The sequence below is a fragment of the Apiospora phragmitis genome (genome assembly GCF_038363925.1).
Source record: "Apiospora phragmitis strain CBS 135458 chromosome Unknown utg000004l:1.0-3135199.0:1.0-3139288.0, whole genome shotgun sequence".
Lineage (NCBI taxonomy): Eukaryota > Fungi > Ascomycota > Sordariomycetes > Amphisphaeriales > Apiosporaceae > Apiospora > Apiospora phragmitis.
This window is the reverse complement of record NW_027117402.1, coordinates 398,990-419,264: the sequence shown is the minus strand read 5'-3', so window position 1 is coordinate 419,264 and position 20,275 is coordinate 398,990. Positions and strand designations below refer to the sequence as shown.

General features: G+C 52.8%; 11 protein-coding genes across 11 annotated transcripts; 7 read left to right on the top strand and 4 right to left on the bottom strand.

Moving 5' to 3' along the window:
* Nucleotides 1–3,545: 3,545 nt before the first annotated feature.
* Nucleotides 3,546–5,489, top strand: PG994_003300 (uncharacterized protein; the record flags this gene model as incomplete). The annotated part of the gene is made up of 4 exons (XM_066854709.1): nt 3,546–3,897; nt 4,004–4,189; nt 4,317–4,552; nt 4,704–5,489. 4 exons carry the CDS (start codon nt 3,546–3,548, stop codon nt 5,487–5,489), a joined length of 1,560 nt encoding a protein of 519 aa, XP_066718987.1.
* A 567-nt stretch (nt 5,490–6,056) lies between these two features.
* On the bottom strand, nt 6,057–6,492 carry PG994_003299 (cytochrome P450; the record flags this gene model as incomplete). The annotated part of the gene is made up of 2 exons (XM_066854708.1): nt 6,057–6,231; nt 6,359–6,492. 2 exons carry the CDS (start codon nt 6,490–6,492, stop codon nt 6,057–6,059), a joined length of 309 nt encoding a protein of 102 aa, XP_066718986.1.
* A 201-nt stretch (nt 6,493–6,693) lies between these two features.
* On the top strand, nt 6,694–8,105 carry PG994_003298 (uncharacterized protein; the record flags this gene model as incomplete). The annotated part of the gene is made up of 5 exons (XM_066854707.1): nt 6,694–6,990; nt 7,039–7,369; nt 7,471–7,542; nt 7,593–7,747; nt 7,842–8,105. 5 exons carry the CDS (start codon nt 6,694–6,696, stop codon nt 8,103–8,105), a joined length of 1,119 nt encoding a protein of 372 aa, XP_066718985.1.
* A 377-nt stretch (nt 8,106–8,482) lies between these two features.
* On the top strand, nt 8,483–10,230 carry PG994_003297 (cytochrome P450 6A1; the record flags this gene model as incomplete). Its single annotated transcript, XM_066854706.1, has 3 exons — nt 8,483–8,817; nt 8,915–9,407; nt 9,478–10,230. The coding sequence occupies 3 exons, from the start codon at nt 8,483–8,485 to the stop codon at nt 10,228–10,230; spliced, it is 1,581 nt and encodes a 526-aa protein (XP_066718984.1).
* Nucleotides 10,231–11,673: 1,443 nt separating this feature from the next.
* On the top strand, nt 11,674–12,040 carry PG994_003296 (uncharacterized protein; the record flags this gene model as incomplete). The annotated part of the gene is made up of 2 exons (XM_066854705.1): nt 11,674–11,869; nt 11,931–12,040. 2 exons carry the CDS (start codon nt 11,674–11,676, stop codon nt 12,038–12,040), a joined length of 306 nt encoding a protein of 101 aa, XP_066718983.1.
* An 842-nt stretch (nt 12,041–12,882) lies between these two features.
* Nucleotides 12,883–13,086, bottom strand: PG994_003295 (Bilirubin oxidase; the record flags this gene model as incomplete). The annotated part of the gene is made up of 1 exon (XM_066854704.1): nt 12,883–13,086. One exon carries the CDS (start codon nt 13,084–13,086, stop codon nt 12,883–12,885), a length of 204 nt encoding a protein of 67 aa, XP_066718982.1.
* A 644-nt stretch (nt 13,087–13,730) lies between these two features.
* Nucleotides 13,731–14,357, top strand: PG994_003294 (uncharacterized protein; the record flags this gene model as incomplete). Its single annotated transcript, XM_066854703.1, has 3 exons — nt 13,731–13,864; nt 13,992–14,136; nt 14,241–14,357. 3 exons carry the CDS (start codon nt 13,731–13,733, stop codon nt 14,355–14,357), a joined length of 396 nt encoding a protein of 131 aa, XP_066718981.1.
* Nucleotides 14,358–14,364: 7 nt separating this feature from the next.
* Nucleotides 14,365–15,102, top strand: PG994_003293 (uncharacterized protein; the record flags this gene model as incomplete). Its single annotated transcript, XM_066854702.1, has 2 exons — nt 14,365–14,794; nt 14,876–15,102. The coding sequence occupies 2 exons, from the start codon at nt 14,365–14,367 to the stop codon at nt 15,100–15,102; spliced, it is 657 nt and encodes a 218-aa protein (XP_066718980.1).
* A 298-nt stretch (nt 15,103–15,400) lies between these two features.
* PG994_003292 (NAD-dependent epimerase/dehydratase) lies at nt 15,401–16,198 on the bottom strand (the record flags this gene model as incomplete). Its single annotated transcript, XM_066854701.1, has 1 exon — nt 15,401–16,198. One exon carries the CDS (start codon nt 16,196–16,198, stop codon nt 15,401–15,403), a length of 798 nt encoding a protein of 265 aa, XP_066718979.1.
* Nucleotides 16,199–16,855: 657 nt separating this feature from the next.
* PG994_003291 (uncharacterized protein) lies at nt 16,856–18,880 on the top strand (the record flags this gene model as incomplete). The annotated part of the gene is made up of 1 exon (XM_066854700.1): nt 16,856–18,880. The coding sequence occupies one exon, from the start codon at nt 16,856–16,858 to the stop codon at nt 18,878–18,880; it is 2,025 nt and encodes a 674-aa protein (XP_066718978.1).
* Nucleotides 18,881–19,199: 319 nt separating this feature from the next.
* On the bottom strand, nt 19,200–20,186 carry PG994_003290 (retinol dehydrogenase; the record flags this gene model as incomplete). The annotated part of the gene is made up of 1 exon (XM_066854699.1): nt 19,200–20,186. The coding sequence occupies one exon, from the start codon at nt 20,184–20,186 to the stop codon at nt 19,200–19,202; it is 987 nt and encodes a 328-aa protein (XP_066718977.1).
* Nucleotides 20,187–20,275: the final 89 nt, after the last annotated feature.

Genomic DNA, 20,275 nt, shown 5'->3' with positions numbered 1-20,275 from the left:
TTTTAAGCTCTATTATAAAGAGAACTCGATTATTATACTTTATATACCTTCTTATTTATCGCATAAGCTCTAGCCTCTTAATATCGGCTGTTTTCGTATATTAAAAAAGGCGTACGGGAAAGAAATTAAATATCTTATACCGGCGTATATTACCTACATTTTAAAAGAGGACTTCTTATTAACGTTTTTAAAAGCGCTCCAAGCGATTTTCACCGTTTCGAATATATAAGGAAGCTTTCGAAGGATAAGACTCGTTTTATATAATCCGAAATATATTATTTTATAATTAAATATAAAGCTACGTATTTTAATACTTTTAAGGACGTTTTCCGGCTTATTTATTCCTTAAGAATTAAAAACCTTAAATAACTCGATTAAAACTTAATTTTAAACTAAATACGTTCGAAACCGTATCATATAATATTAAAATAACTTTTCGATATTTATTTTAACTAGTTTTAATTAAATCGTAAAAGTTATAACGTATATTATATACCGAGTTACTCTTTTAAAAAGTAAAACCGCGACACTTCGAAAAATAAATAAGATGCTTAGCCGGCGCCGCCGTACGAAAAAAAAAACGGCTATAAAATAGAGAATTACTTTATATATAAGCTAAAAAAGACTTATAGTTCTAAAGAGACGTTAATAGACAGTTATAAAACGAATCGCGTCGGAGTAGTAGTCGTACGAGGACGTTTAAGACACGCTTACAGCGCTATAGAATCTGCGGAGAGCCCGGGCATAATACGCGTACTTATTAGAATAATATAGAAGTATTTAGAAATAAAAATTCCGATTAATTTTAATATATTAAATACGTTGTATTAAAATTAATTTATATTTTATTAAAAAGGGTATAAAAGAATGAGACATTCGCTTATATAAGATATTCGCTTATGAGATACGTTATATCGATAATAAAGATAACCCGGTAGAGGCCCTTACTAAGGTATCCTTAAATAAGGCCCTCGAGTAAATAGTTTTAATAAATAACCTTATCGTACATATAAAAGCGTATATCGAGAGGCTGGACTCGTATATCCTCGATAAGGTATAAAGTATCGTGATATACGACGGCACCCCTATTACTATTACTATTTCTAAACCGTTTTTTTTTTAATTTATAGCGGGAAATAATACACGTTAATATATAATAACTTCCCCTATTACCGTTATTATTATCGGACAACTAGAATAACCAGTTAAGGGGACCTATTACCCGACAAAATTAACGTTAAGAAGGTATAGTATCACCTGTACGGCTTAGGCAGGCACCGAATACCGGATTGGCGCAACCCATCCGTACGAGACCCCCGGAAGGGAAGGCCCGTATCTAAAAGGGGGAACAGGCTGATTCTATCGCCAAAACAGAAACTGCCAGTGTTGGAACAGCTGGAACTAAAGCTGTTCATATTGCTTCCAAAAGGGGTGCCACGTGCCTGCGCGCACGAACCCCTTTTCTGTTTCATCAAGAGGGGCATACGATGCCCCTCGCAGCTAGCACTATAGATAGGCATGAACAACAGAATATAGCAATACAGCACCACTTGAACCCCCACTTGTACGTACGTACGAAAGCCCATTCAACAGTAACAGCGGATCTTTGTCTGGGAATGAGACGAGAATAGAACATCCTCTTATCCGTGGTCGTATAGTTGGCTGTAGTGCTGACGTGGCCTCGCCGAAAAAGGGGAGATGAGTGGAAGAGACGAGTCGCGGAACGTCCTACATCCGAAGTGAAGGCAACAGCGTGATGGCGATGCTGACATGACGCTGAGTGGGTGAACATTGCTAGAATGCAAGCAGCGCTTGGGGAACAGAGGAAGCCTCCATGCCTGCGAAGAGCCTGTTGGTGACTGATGTATAGATAAGTCTCGTAGTCGTGGTGAAGAGAATGCTATTGTCAACGTGACTTATATGAAGAGTGCTATGTATTGAGGGGAGTAGGCAGTGATGACAGTAGTAGGGTTCGATTAAGCCAAAATGCAAATAAGAATGGAAGAGATAGGTCATAGGCCCCTGCAGCCATTGACAGGCATGATAATTCTCGTGGTCAGTTTTGCGAGAAAGAAAGAGTAGTGAGAAGTCAAGGATACATCGAGGGAACTTTGCGGAAAGGCAGTCTTATATATATATTTGGCTGGAGCTGACAGGGGTGGCTGGCCGCGCGATACCCGATTGGGAAGGGGGGCTAAACCCGGGAGGTGCGACAGCGTGTTCTCGACTACAGTTAAGTAAGGTGCTCCGTAGTAGATTTACTTTTTAGGCACCACGGGAACCGCCAATGGCGAAGATTCTTTGATTGAGGCAAATAACTCATAGTAAAAGGCTCTGCTATGTTGCAGCAAAAACATAGCTCAAGTCTGTTTATCCGTTGAATTTAACATCCGATGGCTCGTGGCTTAGCCTCCTGAATACTTGTATGTTGCGATCCATGCTCACTGACAATCATTTCGATAATTACGTACTTACGCGTCATCATGCTAGCGGCGAGGATAATGGCGATTGGCGATAAGCCGGCGTCTGACCGGCGTGTTTTTGTATTCGCTCCTGACCGGTCGACCGGCTGCCAAGCCACCCGGGACATATCCTCGGTTCCGTGGAAGCCCGCCCAATTGATTAATGCCATGGCAAGTGATCTTATGCATCGGTACCTTATCAAAAAGTCCTACGCGGTCGGTGGTACGCTGCAGAGCCGGCTGACGCGGGGCCATACGTTGAAAGCCACGAGAAAAGGGGCCGGTGTAATGGCAAGGGGGAACCATTTCAACAATGGAAACGGAACGACCCGAGAGACTTAGGCAGTAACTTGGAGATTTTGGTAGGCCACCCCTCGTTCAAAGGCGGATGCATGCATGTGGCTGCAAGGAAGTCGAAGACACTCATCTGGTTGACAGCGGAGTAAAAAGAAATAAAGATAAAAGAAAAAGAAAACCCCGGAAAGTCCGAGGAAGTAGCCGGCGCTACCGCAGACAGTGTTTATTAGTGTGTAGAAAAACAGAGCCGATTGTCTGGAACGTTTCGGGTTCTCCCAGAGAGTCTGAAATGAAGTGGGCGACGAATAAAAATTTCCAAGCAAACATCTTAAGCGAAATCATCAAGAGCAGCGCCTCACTTGATTGCATGAGAACCAAGCTGCACTCTGGTACCTTATCCAATGCACACGTGGAATTATGCAAGCTACATAATTTATGGCTTCTGTCTCTCGGATATGGTGAGACCAAGGAAAATCTGACGGCAGACCAGCGTTTGTTATTATTATTAGACACCCATGAATCAACCCCCTGTCTGTTGATTTAGAGTCAGACTTGAATGAGTGTGCATCCAGCAGCCCGGTTGGCACTTGCATAAAGTCATCTCGGAAAGGGGGGAGTAATTAAGGGCTGTTTTCATGGCGTGTAATTAACTATCTCGTTTCACCAAGAGCTCAATCACATTCGAAACTTCAGCTGCACCCAAATGCCATTTCTCCGTCTGCGCTCTTGATTCCCTACGGTAATCTTACCAGTTCTGAGCCATTTTTCTTGGTCAAAAGCGAGAAAATGGCGGGCATAATCGCGTATTTCAGACAGCTGTTCTATCCAGCCGGCATCTCACACCAGATAATCCAGTATCCATACAAAGGCTCTGGCACCTCCTCATCTCCCTACATCCTCGCGTTCATTGACCATGATCCATCCGATCCACAGCAGCTCCCGAGATGGAAAAAGCTTGTTTGCACCATCCTCGTCGCATTTGCCACCTTGGCCGTAACTTTCATCAGCTCGGCCTACTTAGGCGCCGTTCCCGGCATTATGGCCGACTTTGAAATTTCCGACGACCTTGCCGTCTTGGGTGTTTCTGTCTTCGTACTTGGATTCGCGTTGGGACCATTGCTTTGGGCGCCACTAAGCGGTAAGTCACCTAATACCTACCCGCCTCAACCCCTTCAATGTCTTCTGTCGCCTTTTTATTCTGGAAATAAGGCATTGAAATGTGGCTAACACTCCATTGCTCAGAGCACTTTGGACGACGACCCTGTTCTTCTACACGTACCTGGTCGTGACCGCCTTCAATGTCGGCTGCGCAGTCGCCAACAGCTTCGCGACGCTGGTTGTTCTACGCTTCTTTGCCGGGACGTTCGGTTCTTCGACTCTCACCAACTCTGGCGCCATCATTGCCGACATGTACAGCGCCAATGAAAGAGGCATGATGCTTGCCGTCTTCTTAGCTGCGCCTTGTTAGGGCCTTCATTCGGTGTGTCTCTGTCGTTCCCGCGTCTTTAGGTCCAGTCCGAGCTGAACGTAATACCTACTTACTTACGTGTTATCCAGGACCCATCGTTGGCGGTTATCTTGGAGAGGCTGCAGGGTGGCGGTGGGTCTACGGTCTCTTCGCCATCTTCACTGGGGTTGTCTTGCTCCTGGTCACGGCTGTTGTTCCCGAAACATACGCACCGCTGCTGTTGGCTAAACGCGCCGAAGAGCTTTCGAAAGTGACAGGCAAAAGCTTCGCGGCCCAGACTCATATCAACAAGACCCAGACGACCCTGGGCCAGCAGTTCAAAAACGTCCTCCTTCGGCCATGGCAACTGCTGTTCCGCGAACCTATCCTCTTGCGATATACCTAGCAATTGTATATGGCACCTTGTAAGTAGCCCGTGAATACGAGATCTCGTCCCAAGCCCAATACGCAGTGGGTTCTGACCTTTCGTGTTGCAGATACATGATGTTTCCTCTCTTGCCCGCCGTCTTCGAGACTCAACATGGATGGTCCCCCAGACCAGCCAGCTCTCTTTCTTGGGCGCCGCCGTGGGCATGCCAATAGGCGTTCTCCACGGGATCTACGTCAACAAAGAATACGTGCGCCTCGCCGCCCAGCACGATGGCTTCCTGCCCCCCGAGGTCCGCCTGCGCGTGGGCATTTTCGCCTCCATGGCGCTGCCCGCCGGCCTCTTCCTCTTCGTCTGGACCAAAGGGCCCGAGATCCACTGGATCGTGCCCATCCTCGGCACCGCCATCTTCTCTTACGGCCTGGTCGTCCTGTTCCTGAGCCTGACCAACTACCTCGTCGACACCTACGTCATCTTCGCGGCCAGCACCGTGCTGCGCTCCCTGTTCGGCGCGGGCTTCCCGCTCTTCACGACGCCCATGCTGCGCGCGCTCGGCTTCCACTGGGCCGGCTCGGTCCCGGCCTTCCTCGCGGCGGCGTGCGTGCCCGTGCCGCTCGTCTTCTACCTGTACGGGGTGCGCATCCGGCGGAAGGGCAAGTACGCTGCGCAGGCGGCGGAGATGCTGAAGAAGCTGCGGGACAACGCCAACACTGCCACCGCCCCCGCCACGACTCCTGCCACGACTACAAACACCGGAAACAACGACAGCGGCGCCCTGGTGGCCAAGCATGCGAGTCGTAATACGAGTGGGGCGGAACTCCTGGCACCGTCAACAGTTGGCTCGGAGATGGAAATGAGTCGGATGTCATCCCGAGGAGAAGGCGCTGAGCCATGAAATGGGATTTCGACTGCTTTGTAAGTATTGGTGGAAGTATGGAGTATTGGCCCATGTACATTATAGACGGGTATATACGAATGGACTTCCTCTCGCTTTGAATCTAGCTGAGTAGTTGATTCATCACTTCGCCTACTACTACACCTACGTCTGATAAGTATGAAAATGTGCATGCGCCGTGTAAAAGAAGAGATGCGTTGGATCGGGCGTTTATTAAATCACACTGGAAACGGTAACACAGCCTTCGAAGCGAACTTCCAATAGAGGCTAAGTCCCTTGTGGGTCTGACAAGCCTACGACTTCAATGCATTCTCAACAGTGTACATGACGGTTGCGTAACACCGCATCGGACCAAGTCAAGAGTAGGGCAAAGGTCTGAAAGCAAACCCTTCTGAGGGTTCTTTATCTTCCACGGTAGCTACCAAGTAATCACCCACACACGTCGCCCCAAGATTTCTCTACCCTCTGTAGTTTTATCCTTGCATAGTACGTGGGCTTAGCTAAGAAGCCAATCAACCAACTAGCCCCCTTTCCCAGTCAACATCTAACTGAGGGCTACTCCTCTGCTCACCCAAATCGGACGCAGAGCCCCTTGCTATGGCGACTAACGACGCCGAACTCGCTCCCGTTGACCACGTTGAAGTCGGAGTCGTCGCACTCGAGCTTAAGCCCGGGGCGGTCAAAGGGGCCGCCCGGACGGAACATGCAGCCGAGGATGACGTACAGCTCGGCATAGGCAAGACTGTGTGCGCGGGGGAGAGAACGGGTCAGTGACAAAGCTCCCCCTTTTCAGTAACGCCGGGGTGGCGACAAGGGAGGGAGAGGGGAGGTCGTAAATAGAGTGTCAATAAAGAGGAGTGAGAGCTTACTTCTTGCCCAGGCAGTCCCGAGATCCCTTGGCCCAGGGCACGTAGTTCCGGTACATGCGTGGGTCGATGTCGCCGATCCACCGTTCGGGCTTGTACTTGAAGGGCTCCGGGTACACCTCGGGGTCCCGGTGCATGTTGTAGATGGACATGCCAACCGGCGTCTTTGGTAGATGTCTCGCGGATCAGCTTCCTACATCTGGGTAGTGAATTTAAATGGGTACACTGTTTCTTACGTTCTTGGGGATGTGCCAGTCTTTGTACTGCAGGTCTGTGTCGGGAGCCATTCGTGTACTGCGCCGAAACTGACAGTTGATTCTAAACTCGTTTAGATGACCATGTCAGTAAGTCGTTTCCTCTCCGAAACTACTGCACACATTCCTCAAGCCAAGGAACACCAAGATCTGGCTGTCGGTTCAGGCGAGTCCTACAGTATCAACGGTGATAGTGCCCCTAAAGGTGATCATACACATCATGTGAATGGGAGTCGCCATACTGGTGCAAGCAACGTCATTAATGGAGTCCATAATGGCACCAACGGAATCCACGAAGGGACCAACGGAGTCCACGAAGACGGAAACGTTGATCGCCTTCCAACATTCCTCACCCTTGAGCTTCCCGCTCTCTCACCTTCGGTAAGCAGGCTCCTATCTCCAAAGGCGGGATGTTAGTGTGACTGACAGCTCGGGATCCAGGTCGTCCTTAGCCCGGCCGAGTACATCAGCTCGCTCCCCTCCAAGAACGTGCGCGATCTGGCGGCCGACGACTTGAACGTGTGGCTGGACGTGCCAGCCGAAGATCTGGCGCAGATCAAACAAGTCGTCAACACGTTGCATAATGCATCGCTGATGTTGGACGACGTCGAAGATGGATCGAGCCTGCGCCGGGGTCAGCCCGCGGCGCACATGGTTTTCGGAACCGCTCAGACCATCAACTCGGCTGGATACCAGGTCATTACGGCAATCAGCCAGGCCACGAAGTTGAATGACCAGCTGTGCGTTAGCATCGTGGTAGGTAAGTAGCAGTTATTCATCTGGCCCCGCCCAACCCATATCAGTCACGTTTTACTAATGCCTTGCTTGTAGATGAGCTGTAGGGCATGTATATGGGCCAAGCCCATGATATCTACTGGTCATCTGGTATATCCCAGCCTTCCACGGAAGAATTCCTGAAGATGGTCGACTACAGTAAGTGGTGTCGCTTCAGTCGCATATTCCCTGGGCTTATATGCAACCAGAAACGGGAGGATTCTTCCGCATTTTGGCGGGCCTGATATACGTCAAGTCGTCAGACTCTAGTATTCCGGCTTCCGGTCTTATAATGAACCTCTCCATGTTGCTGGGCCGCTATTTCCAGATCCGGGATGACTATATGAATTTGAGCTCCACGGACGTAAGTCGCTCCTCTCCCTCTGTTCATCCCAGCTTAGCCCCACTCGTTGCCTGCCCCTGCTTAACGCCCTGTTACTCACTTCTTTTCTGTTTAGTATACCAAACAAAAGGGCTTCTGCGAAGACCTTGACGAAGGCAAGTTCAGCCTCATGATGATACACGCCATGGAGAACGCCCAGAGGACCGACAAGATGGTTCTTCAGGGAGTGTTGGACCAGAGACACCTTTCGGGCAGCATGTCCGCCCCCGCAAAAGGAGCTCGTCCTGGGATTGATGCGGAAGCTCGGAAGCCTCGAGCACGCGGTCCACGTGTTGAAGGAGATGTTGGTGCACATCAACCAGGAGATCGTCAAGATTGAGGAGATATGCGGTGTAAAGAACAAGCCCCTGGGGCTACTGCTACGAAAGTTGGGTGTCGAGGCGCCTTATGGTTGAGCGTCGTAATCAGCTTTTGTTCCATCCCCAAACAGAGGAATTCACTCATTACCAATTAATATGTCTTCGTCGACGTCACTTCGTTGGCGACCTTTGGCCAAGGGAACATTGGCTGTAATTACGTACTTTCCACGGATCGTAGGCCGACTTCCTGACATGTTTCTTAGATCATCATTTCTTCTGGCGGTCTCTACGGCATCCATTGAGAAACTTCAAAGATTATCATCTGTATTTTCACCGGCGGGCTGACACGCGTCTTGGTCAACTCTGGCAGTTCCTAGGATCTTTAGAAACCACAGTGATGGCACTCTTGGTCGGCCTGATTGAGAGGCTGCGGAGCCAACATCAAAACCTCCAGGCTACTGAGGCACTGCTCCTGTTGTTCCTCGCGTGGCGCCTGTTCGCGCGATGGCGTCTCCAGATGGCGCCGAACGCACCCGAGCTCTACCAGGACCACAGTCTCTTCGGCTCCCTCCGCTTCACCACTTCCCGTGCCGAATACCTGGCCGAGGGCATCAAGCAGAGCCGCGACGGCCAGTTTAGCTTCTGGCACGGCGGCAACCACGTGGTGGTGGTATCTGGCGAGGCGGCCCGGACGAGCTTTCAGACGTCCAGGGGCTTGAACCCAAGTGCTGGGTAAGTGAATTAGGCGGTGGCTGGTCGCTCGCTCCGCTCCAAACCAAAAACCAGGGGGCATTCAATAGTGGACATGCTGATCACCACGGGTAAATAGATTTGCCGCACTCTTTGGAAGTTTTCTCGATATCAGCGAGTTGACGAAGAACACCATGCGCAAGTGTATGCTGATCTACAAACGTTGTACGCAAGACGACCATTTGACCACGAACCTGCACCACCTAGTGGCCGATAGCTATGCCCATGTACAGGGAATGGGCGAAGCCGAGGTGATAGATCCTCTCAAGTTTATGGGATTGCTCATATATCAGCTTACTCATCGTATGGCTGGCGCCCACGACATTGCGAAAGACCCACAGCTGTTGCGAGAGACCTGGGCGGTGTACGGCCCGCTCGAGGATTCGCCCTACATCGTTATCCTGTTTCCCTGGCTTCCCACGCCTTCCAAGCTGCAAAAGGTCTGGGGCTACACCAAGTTGCATCTGACTATCAACAAGATTGCTAAGAAGAGGCAGGCAGCGGGAAAGGGTAGTCTAGACATGCTGCAGATGCTCATGGATGAAGGCATGAGTAGCATGATACGGTCACTGGTAAGTTTTACACCTCGATGTGTACATTATCAGCAATGAAGTACGGTCTGTTAATGTTTGGTCTAAACAGGCCATTATTGGTGCCGTCTTGGCTGGGGTCTTCAACACAACATTTTCCACCACCTGGAACCTATGTTGTCTAGCAACCAACCCAAAGTGGTTGGAAAGAGTCAAAGCTGAGATCAACGATGCTGTTGCTAAACACCGCTCGGCCGAGAACGAGTCCCTTGTCGATATCTTTCAGCGGCTCTCACTCCGGGACTGGGAATCCAAGTTCCCGATCCTGCAAGCAGCCATTACGGAGAGCATCCGGTTCACGATGGCGGGGGCGGTCGTGAGGAAGAACATCAGTGGACAGGACCTGAAAATTGGCGACACAGGCCGCGTCATTCCCAACTGTAGTCTGGCTATACATGCCACGGCCGATTCTCACATGAACGACGATATATATCCTGACAGCTTGAGATGGGATCCGAGTCGGTTCACAAAGAAGGTGCCAGAAGGGTCAGACGTCCCCCCATGGGTACCTAGGTTGGGGTTCTGGAAACCATCCGTGCCCGGCCAGAAGGGTGAGTACTGCCGATTTCGTTTTCCTATCTACGGGGAAGGTCACGAGAGAAATGACGCCGACGCTGACTTGACGCAGTTTGCAGAGTTGAACGTAGTGGTGGCGAGCGTTTTATTCATCGCCTCTTATGATTTTGAGATGTGCGATAGATTCGGCAATAGGATAAATGACCCCCTGCCCAGTATCATTTACAATCGCATGGGCGCAGGGCAGCCCAAAACGACTATGTACATGAAGTGTCAAAGAAGATGCTAGGGTGTCACATGTGCGACAACGAAAGAATATCTCTCTTGAAATGAATAAGCGTTCATGGGCCCATAGAAAAAGACAGTGGTTAGATATTTTTGAATATCAATCAATATATTCACACATTACGAAGCCTCGTCTTAAAAATAATACTATTACACCGTCTTCCTTTTTCTCCGGGCGCCAGCGAGTACTTACCTAGCAGCCATAATATCTCCCAATATAACATCTAAATATCAAACATCCATCATTACGAAGTCGCCGTAGCCAAGTCCAATATACGTAACCCCCATCAATTTAACCGCTGCGAAGACTGCCTCACGCGCTCGCTTGTTCAATCTATGGCCCAGAAGCATCGCCTACAAGCCTGGCTGGATTCAGTTGAGCCGATCGACTGTCACGACGACTGAAACAACTGCGACGGCGACTACGAGCATCCGCCGGCGAAGCATGCCTGCCGTGCACCTGACCCACTTGCTTTGCACAGCCCGCTTTTGACTGCGATGTCGGACACGTCGAGAGGTCGCAAGCGGGTAGGCGACGAGACGGCACGACAGCCAATTTTTCCAACGCCTAAACGAACAAAATCGGTCAGCCCCAAGAGAACTAGGTCATTATTGGAGGACCGTATTACGCCAAAGCCCTTACTCGGCTGCCCGTCGATGTCCAATCGCTATATATAAAGAGTTGTATAAAGCCTGGTCTAACTGGGAGGACATCACACCCTTTGAGGTGACCGGTGCCCCAGTCTCGTCCGATTCGTTGCCAATGCGCACCGCGCACGGGTCTTACAGTCCTTCTCTGACGAGAGGATAAGTTTTGCTTCTTGATTCGAGGGTCATGCTGCGATAAATTTCCCTTTCTGGGGAGTGGCTGGCTGGCTGGGCCGCTAATGCCGCGCAGATTAATGGAAAACCGGTTTCCGCAATATCAAACACTCACATGATCCTAGGAAATTGCACTTATATAATCATTGTCTATATTGCTTACGGTTCAACATCACCATTGCTATAGTAAACACTTGCAGGATGGTGGTACGTCAAGTTGAGTAAGCAGTTCGCATGTAAAGGGTTATCACAATGTGAGCTGACGGGTCACTAATTGAGGTTTGGCCACGTCACCTTCTTCCTCCTTACTCGCCCATTGGGTCGCATTCATCCCGGAATATTCTGGAGAGATCATCAAGGCCATGTGCGAAATCTGCATCACTGATGATGACTACTTGGTCGGGGCTGCCTTTACAGCGGCCGCCCTGCCCAGGTCGCACTACTGAGACCAACTCCTCTCCTAGGTCTTGAAGAGGTTCTCTTGGCAGTGATATTATTATATAAATAGTCTGTTGTTCCCCATGACCGAGAACAATTCCATCTTCTTCATCAAGCAATCCCTCAAGCAGCCTCATCAGTTCCACGGAATCCAAATCTTCCACACGTTTCCCCAGACCAGGCCAAAATGCAGTTCTTTAGCTACGCCGCCATCCTGGCCCTGAGTTCCATAGCTGTGTCGGCTACTTCTATCAATATCTTCTCTGGCACTGCCTGCGCCGATGATGATTTCATCAAAAACTTTAGCGCATCGGCCGGCTGCCACAAGCTCCAGTCCGGCGTCAAGGCCTTTGACGTCCGCACGCTGAGCGGCAAATGCACGGGTATGTTAGAACAGACATCCGTTCCTACGAATTCACCATCCCCTACTGACGCGAATCGAAGTCACCGTCTACTCCGACGCGAGCTGCTCGGACAACGCCAAGGGTGCTGGAGTCGACAAGTGCGTCAGCCGCTCTGCAGGATGGAAGAGCTACTCTGTGGATGGCTGCTAGATCATCAAGGGTACCACCTTTGTACGGGTTATGACTATTCACCATAGTCTGTGCACTGTTGGCAGGCATCTTGCTGGATAACGATACTCGAGGTCTTACTGGACCAAAATTTCCATTTCTCATCGTGATCCCTACTGCAGTAGTATCATTCTTTTAATCACGAATTATTCTGAGATATACAATAGTTAGCCACTCATTAAATAACTATAACTATTGAAAACACACAACCGGACTACAGTATCTCACGAGCTCTGAGTAATAGGATTGCGGTCGGCACTCTAATCGAAGGTTTGCACCTTCGCTTAGAACGCGGCCTTCAACTGGTAATCGCAGGTAATAAACGGAATTGCAGCGTAAGCTAAAGCACCCCTTCACGGGTTACCCCGTTACGGGCTACCGCGTTTTACCCTACGAACCCGTCTTTTTACCGTGTATCTTAATTAAAAGACTTTTTAGCTCTTCAGGGTGCCGTCTTGGTTGTAGTGCTTAGAGCTCAGGACCAGGGGGATGTCGTATACGCCGTAGCCCGAGGGAGACCGAGGGCGTCTTCGGCCGGGTCGTGGAGGATGTATGCCCCGGCTTGGCCGCTGTTAGCATTCAAGGCAGTCTACGAGGGAGTGAGAAAGACTAGTGGTTAGTTATGGGAATGCGGATATAGTAGTAAATGGTTATATAATCGAGTGGTAGGTCATAGCGTTCAGCTCAAGCAGACGCGAAAGGAAACGGGAGCAGCCTCCCGTATGCAGACACCAAGCCACGACGAACGGGACGAACAGAAAATAAGAATAGGAGCCATCGCAGGGTTTTTTCATACGTACAATTCCTTCAGCATGGTCGTGGTACTATAGCATACGGCCCGACTGTTCGTTGGGCCAGTAGTAATCTTTGTACTCCCCTGGCTGCGTCACGTCCGGGGCCCACCCGTCGAAGGGGGCTCGCGAAGGGGAGCCGTGGAGGTGGACAGACGTCTCGAGTTCCGCATTGTTCATGATGCGGACGACTGTCTCGGTGCCCCTGGGTACGATGAATGTCGGCCCAGGTGACATGCCATCATACCCGATCAGGGTCGCAGGGCCGAGATTGGGGTACACCTGCTGGGTGAATGGCCGGTTCTTCAATTCGTAATATCAGATATCCATTCCCGTCACGGGATTGGTCACAGTCCAGTCGTCAGGTATTAGCAATAGGATGAAAAACGTTCTCCCCAATTTCCATCATGAATGGCTGGCGTGGTAGTGGATGAGCGTGAACTTACATCTTGGGTTGCTTGATAGGAGGAATCGGAAGCGGCATCCGGAAGATAAGAGGGTATTCCGGGCTTCCCCCGTCATTCAGAATAGTCACGAACTCATTGGCATCGTCCTCGATGATTTGGCTCAGCGCCTGAGCGTCCTCGGGAGGATGTTATAGGTGTATCCGTGGCCATTACTCTGAGCAACGGAAGTCGTGGCGAGGCAGCCAGCCAGCGCCAGGGAGCTGATCTTGGAGAGCATTGCCAATGATGGGACTATTACATGGGAACTGGAAGCAAGATATGACAACGCACAGGGCGAAGCAGACTTGGGCTGGTCGGAGGATCCTAGCTGCGGTGGTGGTCCTGCTGCTGTCTGTCCAAACTTTGACAACAGCGGAAGTGGATATTTATAGACGAGTATCAATCGATGTTCGTAACAGACTTCACTGATGCAGTATGAAGATTCAGAATGGGCTGGTCCTCCGTATAAGCGACCCCAATGCTGTGTTCTCCGTTGGATACTTTGGAGCTCCATTCTTCACTGCCGACGACGAGAGTCCCAGCATCAGCTCGTTCTCTGGCTTCCCCATGTACATTCCTCGCAACTCCACTGACCCTCTCTGCCCTGCGTCGAACCGGCCATTCCAGGGCTCAGGTACTTTTTAAGTCCAATTAGCCCATATTTGGGATGGCTCTGTTACTGAGACTATTCTGCAGCGCTGCTCCCGATCCACTGAGTACGGCACCGCTCCTACCCGGGGATTTCGTGACATTCATGGGCATTCCGCGAGGAGATGAAATGATTGTCTTCAGTAACGTCGCGCAGAACGTCCAAATCACCACTCTAAACGACTTATTCTACGTAAGAGTGGAACTGGGACGGCTCGGAATCGACAACTTCAACCCCAATACCGAGCTAAAGGAGTCACGTATAAATCACCGTCCCAGCTACCTACCTAGTAATAGCACTCCGCTCCGGAATCTAGTGTTGCTGACCAACGCCCCCCCACCCAACTCCAGTTCGTCGGCTACACCTCCAACAGCCGCGCCCAGGTGGCCCTTTACGCCATCGACCTGACCTGACCCCTGCATGGGCGCCCCGATGGACCGCATCGTCGCGGCCGTGGGCCTGCGCGGCGGCCGCAACGAGCAGAACAAGTTCGAGTACCGCAGCGACATCACGACGGGCTACACGCGCGAGTACCGCGTCGTGGCCGAGGTGGACGGCGTCCCCAAGACGCGCACGACCAAGGATGGCTTGTGGGCCGGCACGTACGTCCAGCCCGTCAATCCCTGGGTCCACGGCGAGCAGGTCGTGCCCGGCGTCGCGTCGCCGGCCAACGAATTCTTCCAAATATCCTGGCTTAAACGTGGGGTCGGCGTGGACGAGCAGGGCAACGTCTGGGGGCCCTTGGAGCCCTTCCCGCAGACGGGCGTGCTGATCGAGCCGCCGAACTATGGGGCTGTGTCTGCGTTGTCGTTTGAGGGAGACGATGTCAAACCCGACTGGGTACCATCGAGTAAGAGCTTCCATATCTTAATTACCCCCAAACTCTTCAATCATCATAACATGGCGAAGTGTGCTAATCTGTTCTACCCAGGCGAATTGCTCAGTGGCTCTTTGCCACAACCGCCGTCAAATGAGACGACGATTGTGGAGCCCACGGCCCCTGCTGAGGTAACCTCTTCCACGCCCGAGGCGACTCCCCTAACTAGGCGCGGCATTCCCAATGTGAGCTGGAGATCGCGGGCTCGGCTCGAGGCGACCACGCTGGCCGAGGGCGAACCTAACCTGCATCAACTGGTCGCCCGTCAGATCAAGCAGTAGGTTGGTTATGGTGCAGCGTTCACACGGCTATTCTGTCGCTATCGTTGTTTCTCCAAGTCGGTCTCTTTAGTTCCGTTTTATCTTCCAAGTACATATTCGAATACGATTTTCTGTGTGGACTTTTCTGTCTCTACCAATGTATATAGCTACTCCTAGAGACTCACGTAATCTACTCACATTTATACAAGACATTGGCAATACGAATATGGTATTGAGACCTATGTAAATGTGGAAACGCCATGTCGTTCCCTAGGAATGTCCCTTAGGATTGAAACATGAGACCCTACGACCAATATCATCAAGAAGGGCCTGTAGACAGCAGATACGGGTGCAGCCAAGGAAAGAAATGTCTAGCCAGCCCCATCAAGATGCACATAGGCGTCCCCGACGGGAACTTCGCCCCGTGCCCGCGCTTCGCATTGACGACCCCGACGTTGCGGCCATCGTACCGCCCCTCGTCGTCGTCGGCCGCCTCGAGCATGCCCGCGGACAGGTCCAGGTAGCTGATGAAGCTCTCCTCCTCGTCCAGGCTCAGGCGGTGGCCGCGCGCGACGTCGGGCGACAGCCCCGCCGGCTTGATGAAGATAGTGGAAACCCAGTCGCTCTGGGCGCGCAGATACGCCTCGGCCAGCTGCAGGTCGCGGTAGACATGCGACGCGGCCGTGAGCATGATGGGGCGGAACCAGGCCGGCATGTCGCGCGACAGGTGGTCGTCGATGGTCGCGGAGCTGAGCAGCACTAGCTTGGGCAGCTTGCATCCCGGGATCTCTTCGGCCTTGATCTTTTGGAGCGCCTGCACCACGGACGCGGCGCTGTCCTGGCTTAGGCGACAGCCCGGGATGTTGTCGTTGGAGGTGACGAGCAGGAAGACGGCCTTGGCGCCGCGGACGCAGTCGACCAGCAGGTCGGTGTCGTAGACGCTGCCAGCGAACACTTGCACTCGCTTGTTGTCGGCCACCTCGGGGAGGAGGCGGAAGAGCTTGGATTGGTTACGGCAGAAGGCGTTGACGCGGGCGTCAGGAGAGGATTCCAGGAGATTGCGGATCAGGGCAGTGCCGCAGTTGCCTGTGCTGCCGAGGATAGCGTACGTATCCATGGTAAGATTAAGCCGAATGGGCACAGTAAAAGATGGTAGTGATGTTGTATCAATGAGGGAGAAAACACAAACAGCGGCTGGTTATGGATTGCTGATACGATGTTTTATTGTCTATTTCGAATGCCACAGACAATCTTGCGGCTTCCACGGTGATTAATCTCCTTGAATGCATATCACCTTACCCGGATGAGGTTACGTTATGGATGGATGGGTGGTTCGGTGCAAGGAACAGGGTCGGCAATTGGTGTTGCCGATGGTCTTTTTCTTACACGCGATTCCCGACTCGGCTTCATCCCCAATTCAGCAATTTCCCGCGTCCCCAATATGCCGGAGTCCACACAACCGCTATTCTATCCTATGCCGACATGTCAGCGCAGGATCTTTTCGGTCAGCCAAAAATAACTCTGCAGCCTCGCATTCACAGTTGCTCGGCGTAAAGTGTAATTAGGCTTGATGGAATGCCCGCAGCTCAGGCCTCCTAAATAGTGCGTAAAAAGCCCGTAAAGAGAGATGTCAAGTGATGAACTACTAAGGAGCCATTCAATAGTTTTAGGGGTTCATGCTGCTTTACTCTCTGGTATGGTTCTTGAATTGGAATCAGCCCACATTCCCATTGGACCGTTATATACTGCCTAAGGCCTGAAACAAACCTCAACCATGTTGTACTTTGTATTCGCAATCGCCTGCGTGATCCTCGCCTGGCAACGTCTGCTTCCCTTCATTGGTTCTAGTCGGCCGTCGATAAACAAACGATATCCACGCGGCAATGAAGATGGGACCGACATTCTCGGTGACGCTTGGGAACAAATCTCCATTTTCGAGCACATTGAACAGGGGTTAAGAAGAAACCCTGATGCCCCTGCCGTCATATGTACGTTCCAGCCGGCAGACCACCTTGAGCAGTTCATGCATGCAAAAGAGGATCATGCGACCTCAACAACGGTGGACCAAAAGCTTCTACAAAGCGGACTTTGGCAAAGCCAGAGGAACCAGGAACGAGATACCACCGTTTCTCGAGGGCAGCCACAACTCCGGACCAGGCCCGAATGTGCAACCTTGACGTATGCCGAACTTCACCAGATCTCCATGAGATTGGCTACCGGCCTACAGGCCTATGGTGCCCAACCGGAGTCTATCATTCTCATGTTGATCCCTAACGGTGTCGAGTACACTGTACTACTCTGGACCTGCATGCTTCTTCGCATCACCTACGTCAGCCTTGATCCGTCGATGCTGGACATATCTGGCTTCACCGCGCTGAAGCATACCTTGCGCGACGTGAAGCCCCAGATCGTCCTTGCGCCTGACGCTGCGGGGGGCAAAGCCATCGACGTCGCCGTGTCGGAGCTGGGGCTCCCCCAGCCCATCCGGCTCTGTCTGGCCAGCAGCGCGTCGCGCGGCAGCAACCCGGCTTGGAAGCCCCTTGCCAGCATGAGCGAATACGCGTCCCGCTTTGATGATGATAACTCGCCCGTCGTTGAGGGTGCTTCCACAGCACTGTTGGCCGCCGCACGACGCGACCGACCAGATCGCATCCACTCCATCATGTTCACGTCCGGCACCTCCGGGCGTCCCAAGGCTGCCCCCCTGCGCGTCTCGGGCATGTCGCACGTGCTGCAGTCGCAGCGCTGGCTCCTGACGCCCGAGTCGGGCGCCGTCGCCCTGCAGCAGCCGCACAACTCGCGCGGCATCGCGCCCGCCCAGACCCTGCAGACCTGGGCCGCGGGCGGCGCCGTCGTGATGACCGGACAAACCTTCAGCGTACGCGCGGCCGCGGACGCGATCCGGCAACTCGGGGTTACTTTTCTTGTGCTGACGCCGCCCATGGTGCACGAGATGGCCGCGGAGCTGGCCGAGCGGCCCCTGCCGGACACCGGTGCATCATCAGTGAAGACGATCCAGGTCGGCGGCGACGCGGTCACGCGCGACGTGCTGACCAAGTGCGCGCGCCTGTTCCCCCTTGCGCGCGTCTGCGTCAATCACGGCATGACCGAGGGCGGTGGCTCGTTCGTCTGGCCCTTCTTCGACACGGCGCCGCGCGAGATCCCCTACTTCGGCGAGATCAGCCCCGTCGGCCGCCTCGCGCCCGGGTCGCGCATCCGCGTGTGGAACGCCGACGCGGGGCGCGGGGCCCAGAGGGGAGAGCTGGGCCACTTGCACGTGTCGCTGCCGAGCCTGATCCGCGGCTACATGGGAGGGCGGGCGGCCGAGTCGTTCTACTGGGATCATAGGCGTTCAGGAGGGCGGAGCTGGTTCATTACGGGCGATGTCGCCACGGTCGATGCCAGTGGCCTGGTCTTCATCCTCGGGCGGGGCGGTGATATGATCCGGAGGGCCGGGGTGATCGTGATGCCCGCCGTGATCGAGAGCTCCATCGAGTCGTTCATCGGCGTGCAGACGGTCGTGGTGCCTGTCCCGCACCACGTGCTGGGGGCGGAGCCTTTTGCCATCATCGGGTCTTACCATGACGGCAAGAGCGAGGCCCAGATCAAGAAGCACGTCCGCGAGGCCTTGGGAAGGGACTATGCACTTGCTGGATTGGCCTCGCTGAAGCAGCTGGGCCTGGTCGAGTTTCCACTCAATCAGACCCACAAGGTGATCCGGTCGGAACTACGGAGTGTGGTATTGAAATATCTAGATCGGCAAAAGACCGTCGCAAATGGCAAAGGTGGTGATATATAGATTCGTATGTTATTAATATGGTTGGTATACAAGCTGGACTCATTAGTATCCCACAACTCTGTTGCCCCTTTTTTCCCCAATAACGCACGGCAAAAGATACAGTGGTCACTGCATCACTTTTCGACTTTTTCGTGGGGACATATGTGCATCTGAATCGATATAGTACGCCAGGTCATTTTCGTAGGATTATGGTTCTCCGGCATTGGGGTTCCGCGAAGGAATCAATACAAGTACATACCACACAACCACATTGTCAAAAGGTGAATCCGCGAAAGACACACATTGATGCTTGCGTATTCGAGTTCTATGGTCCGGTACTCTAGAAGTCCATCACATCCGACTTGATAGCCTTGAGCTTGTCCACCAGCTCATTCCACAACCGATCATGCACATTTTTGTTGCCCGTCACCAGCTCATTCAGCGGATCCACCTCGCAATCCTCGAGGAACTGCCCATGGGTCTCGACTCCTCCAGATCCCGCATGCACCAACGTCCGACTCCCGACCTCGGTCGAGCGCGCGAGGACCAGCTTGAGGGCGCGGAAGCCGAGCGTGTCCTGCTCGCGCGCGAGGCCCGAGTGGCACAGCCCCGGGCTGACGCAGCTGAGCGTGACGGGGAAGCCGGCGCCCGTGGACGACGATGCAGACGCCGGGTACCGCTCCGCGAAGGCGCGCACGACGAAGATCTCGAGCAGCTTCGACAGCGGATACTGCTCGGCCCAGTGCTTTTCCGCCGTCGCCTGGTCGTTGATGGCGGCGAACAGCCCGCCCGCGGGCGCCGTCCGCTGCGGGAAGGTCGTGTGCTGGTAGGCGCCCGACGAGGTGACGGAGAGCACCGGGCGCGTTTTGCAGCGAGCGGCCGTCTCCTTGAGCTTGGGCAGCACCAGCATGACCAGCAGGAAGGTCGCGACCACGTTAACGGTGATCTGGGTCTCGTTGTCCTCGGCCGTGGTGTACTTCAGCTTGGCGCACCCGGCGTTGGCCAGGAAGATGTCGACGCGGTCCAGCTCCGTGTTGATGCGCGCGGCGAACTTCTGGACGCTGGCGTAGCTGCTCATATCTACGCGCCAGACCTGGATGACGTCGGCCGCGCACCCGGTTGTTGCTTCGATGTCATGCTTGGCTTCGTGGCCCTGGTCGAGGTTGCGCACGGCCAGAATCATACGGCTGGCCCCCATGCGAACATAGTGACGTGCAGCCTCTTTTCCGAGGCCAGTATTGCTGCCAGTGATGACAATGGTCTTGCCCTGATAGGACCCCGTCGGGTAGGCCGGGGTCTTGAAGAACTGGCTGTAGAAGAAACCCATGATGACAAATATGTTGCAGGTCTACGTGATGCAGGTTTGGTTGGAACTGGCAGATGGCTTTCAATTCGGATGCGGAGTGGTGAGATGGT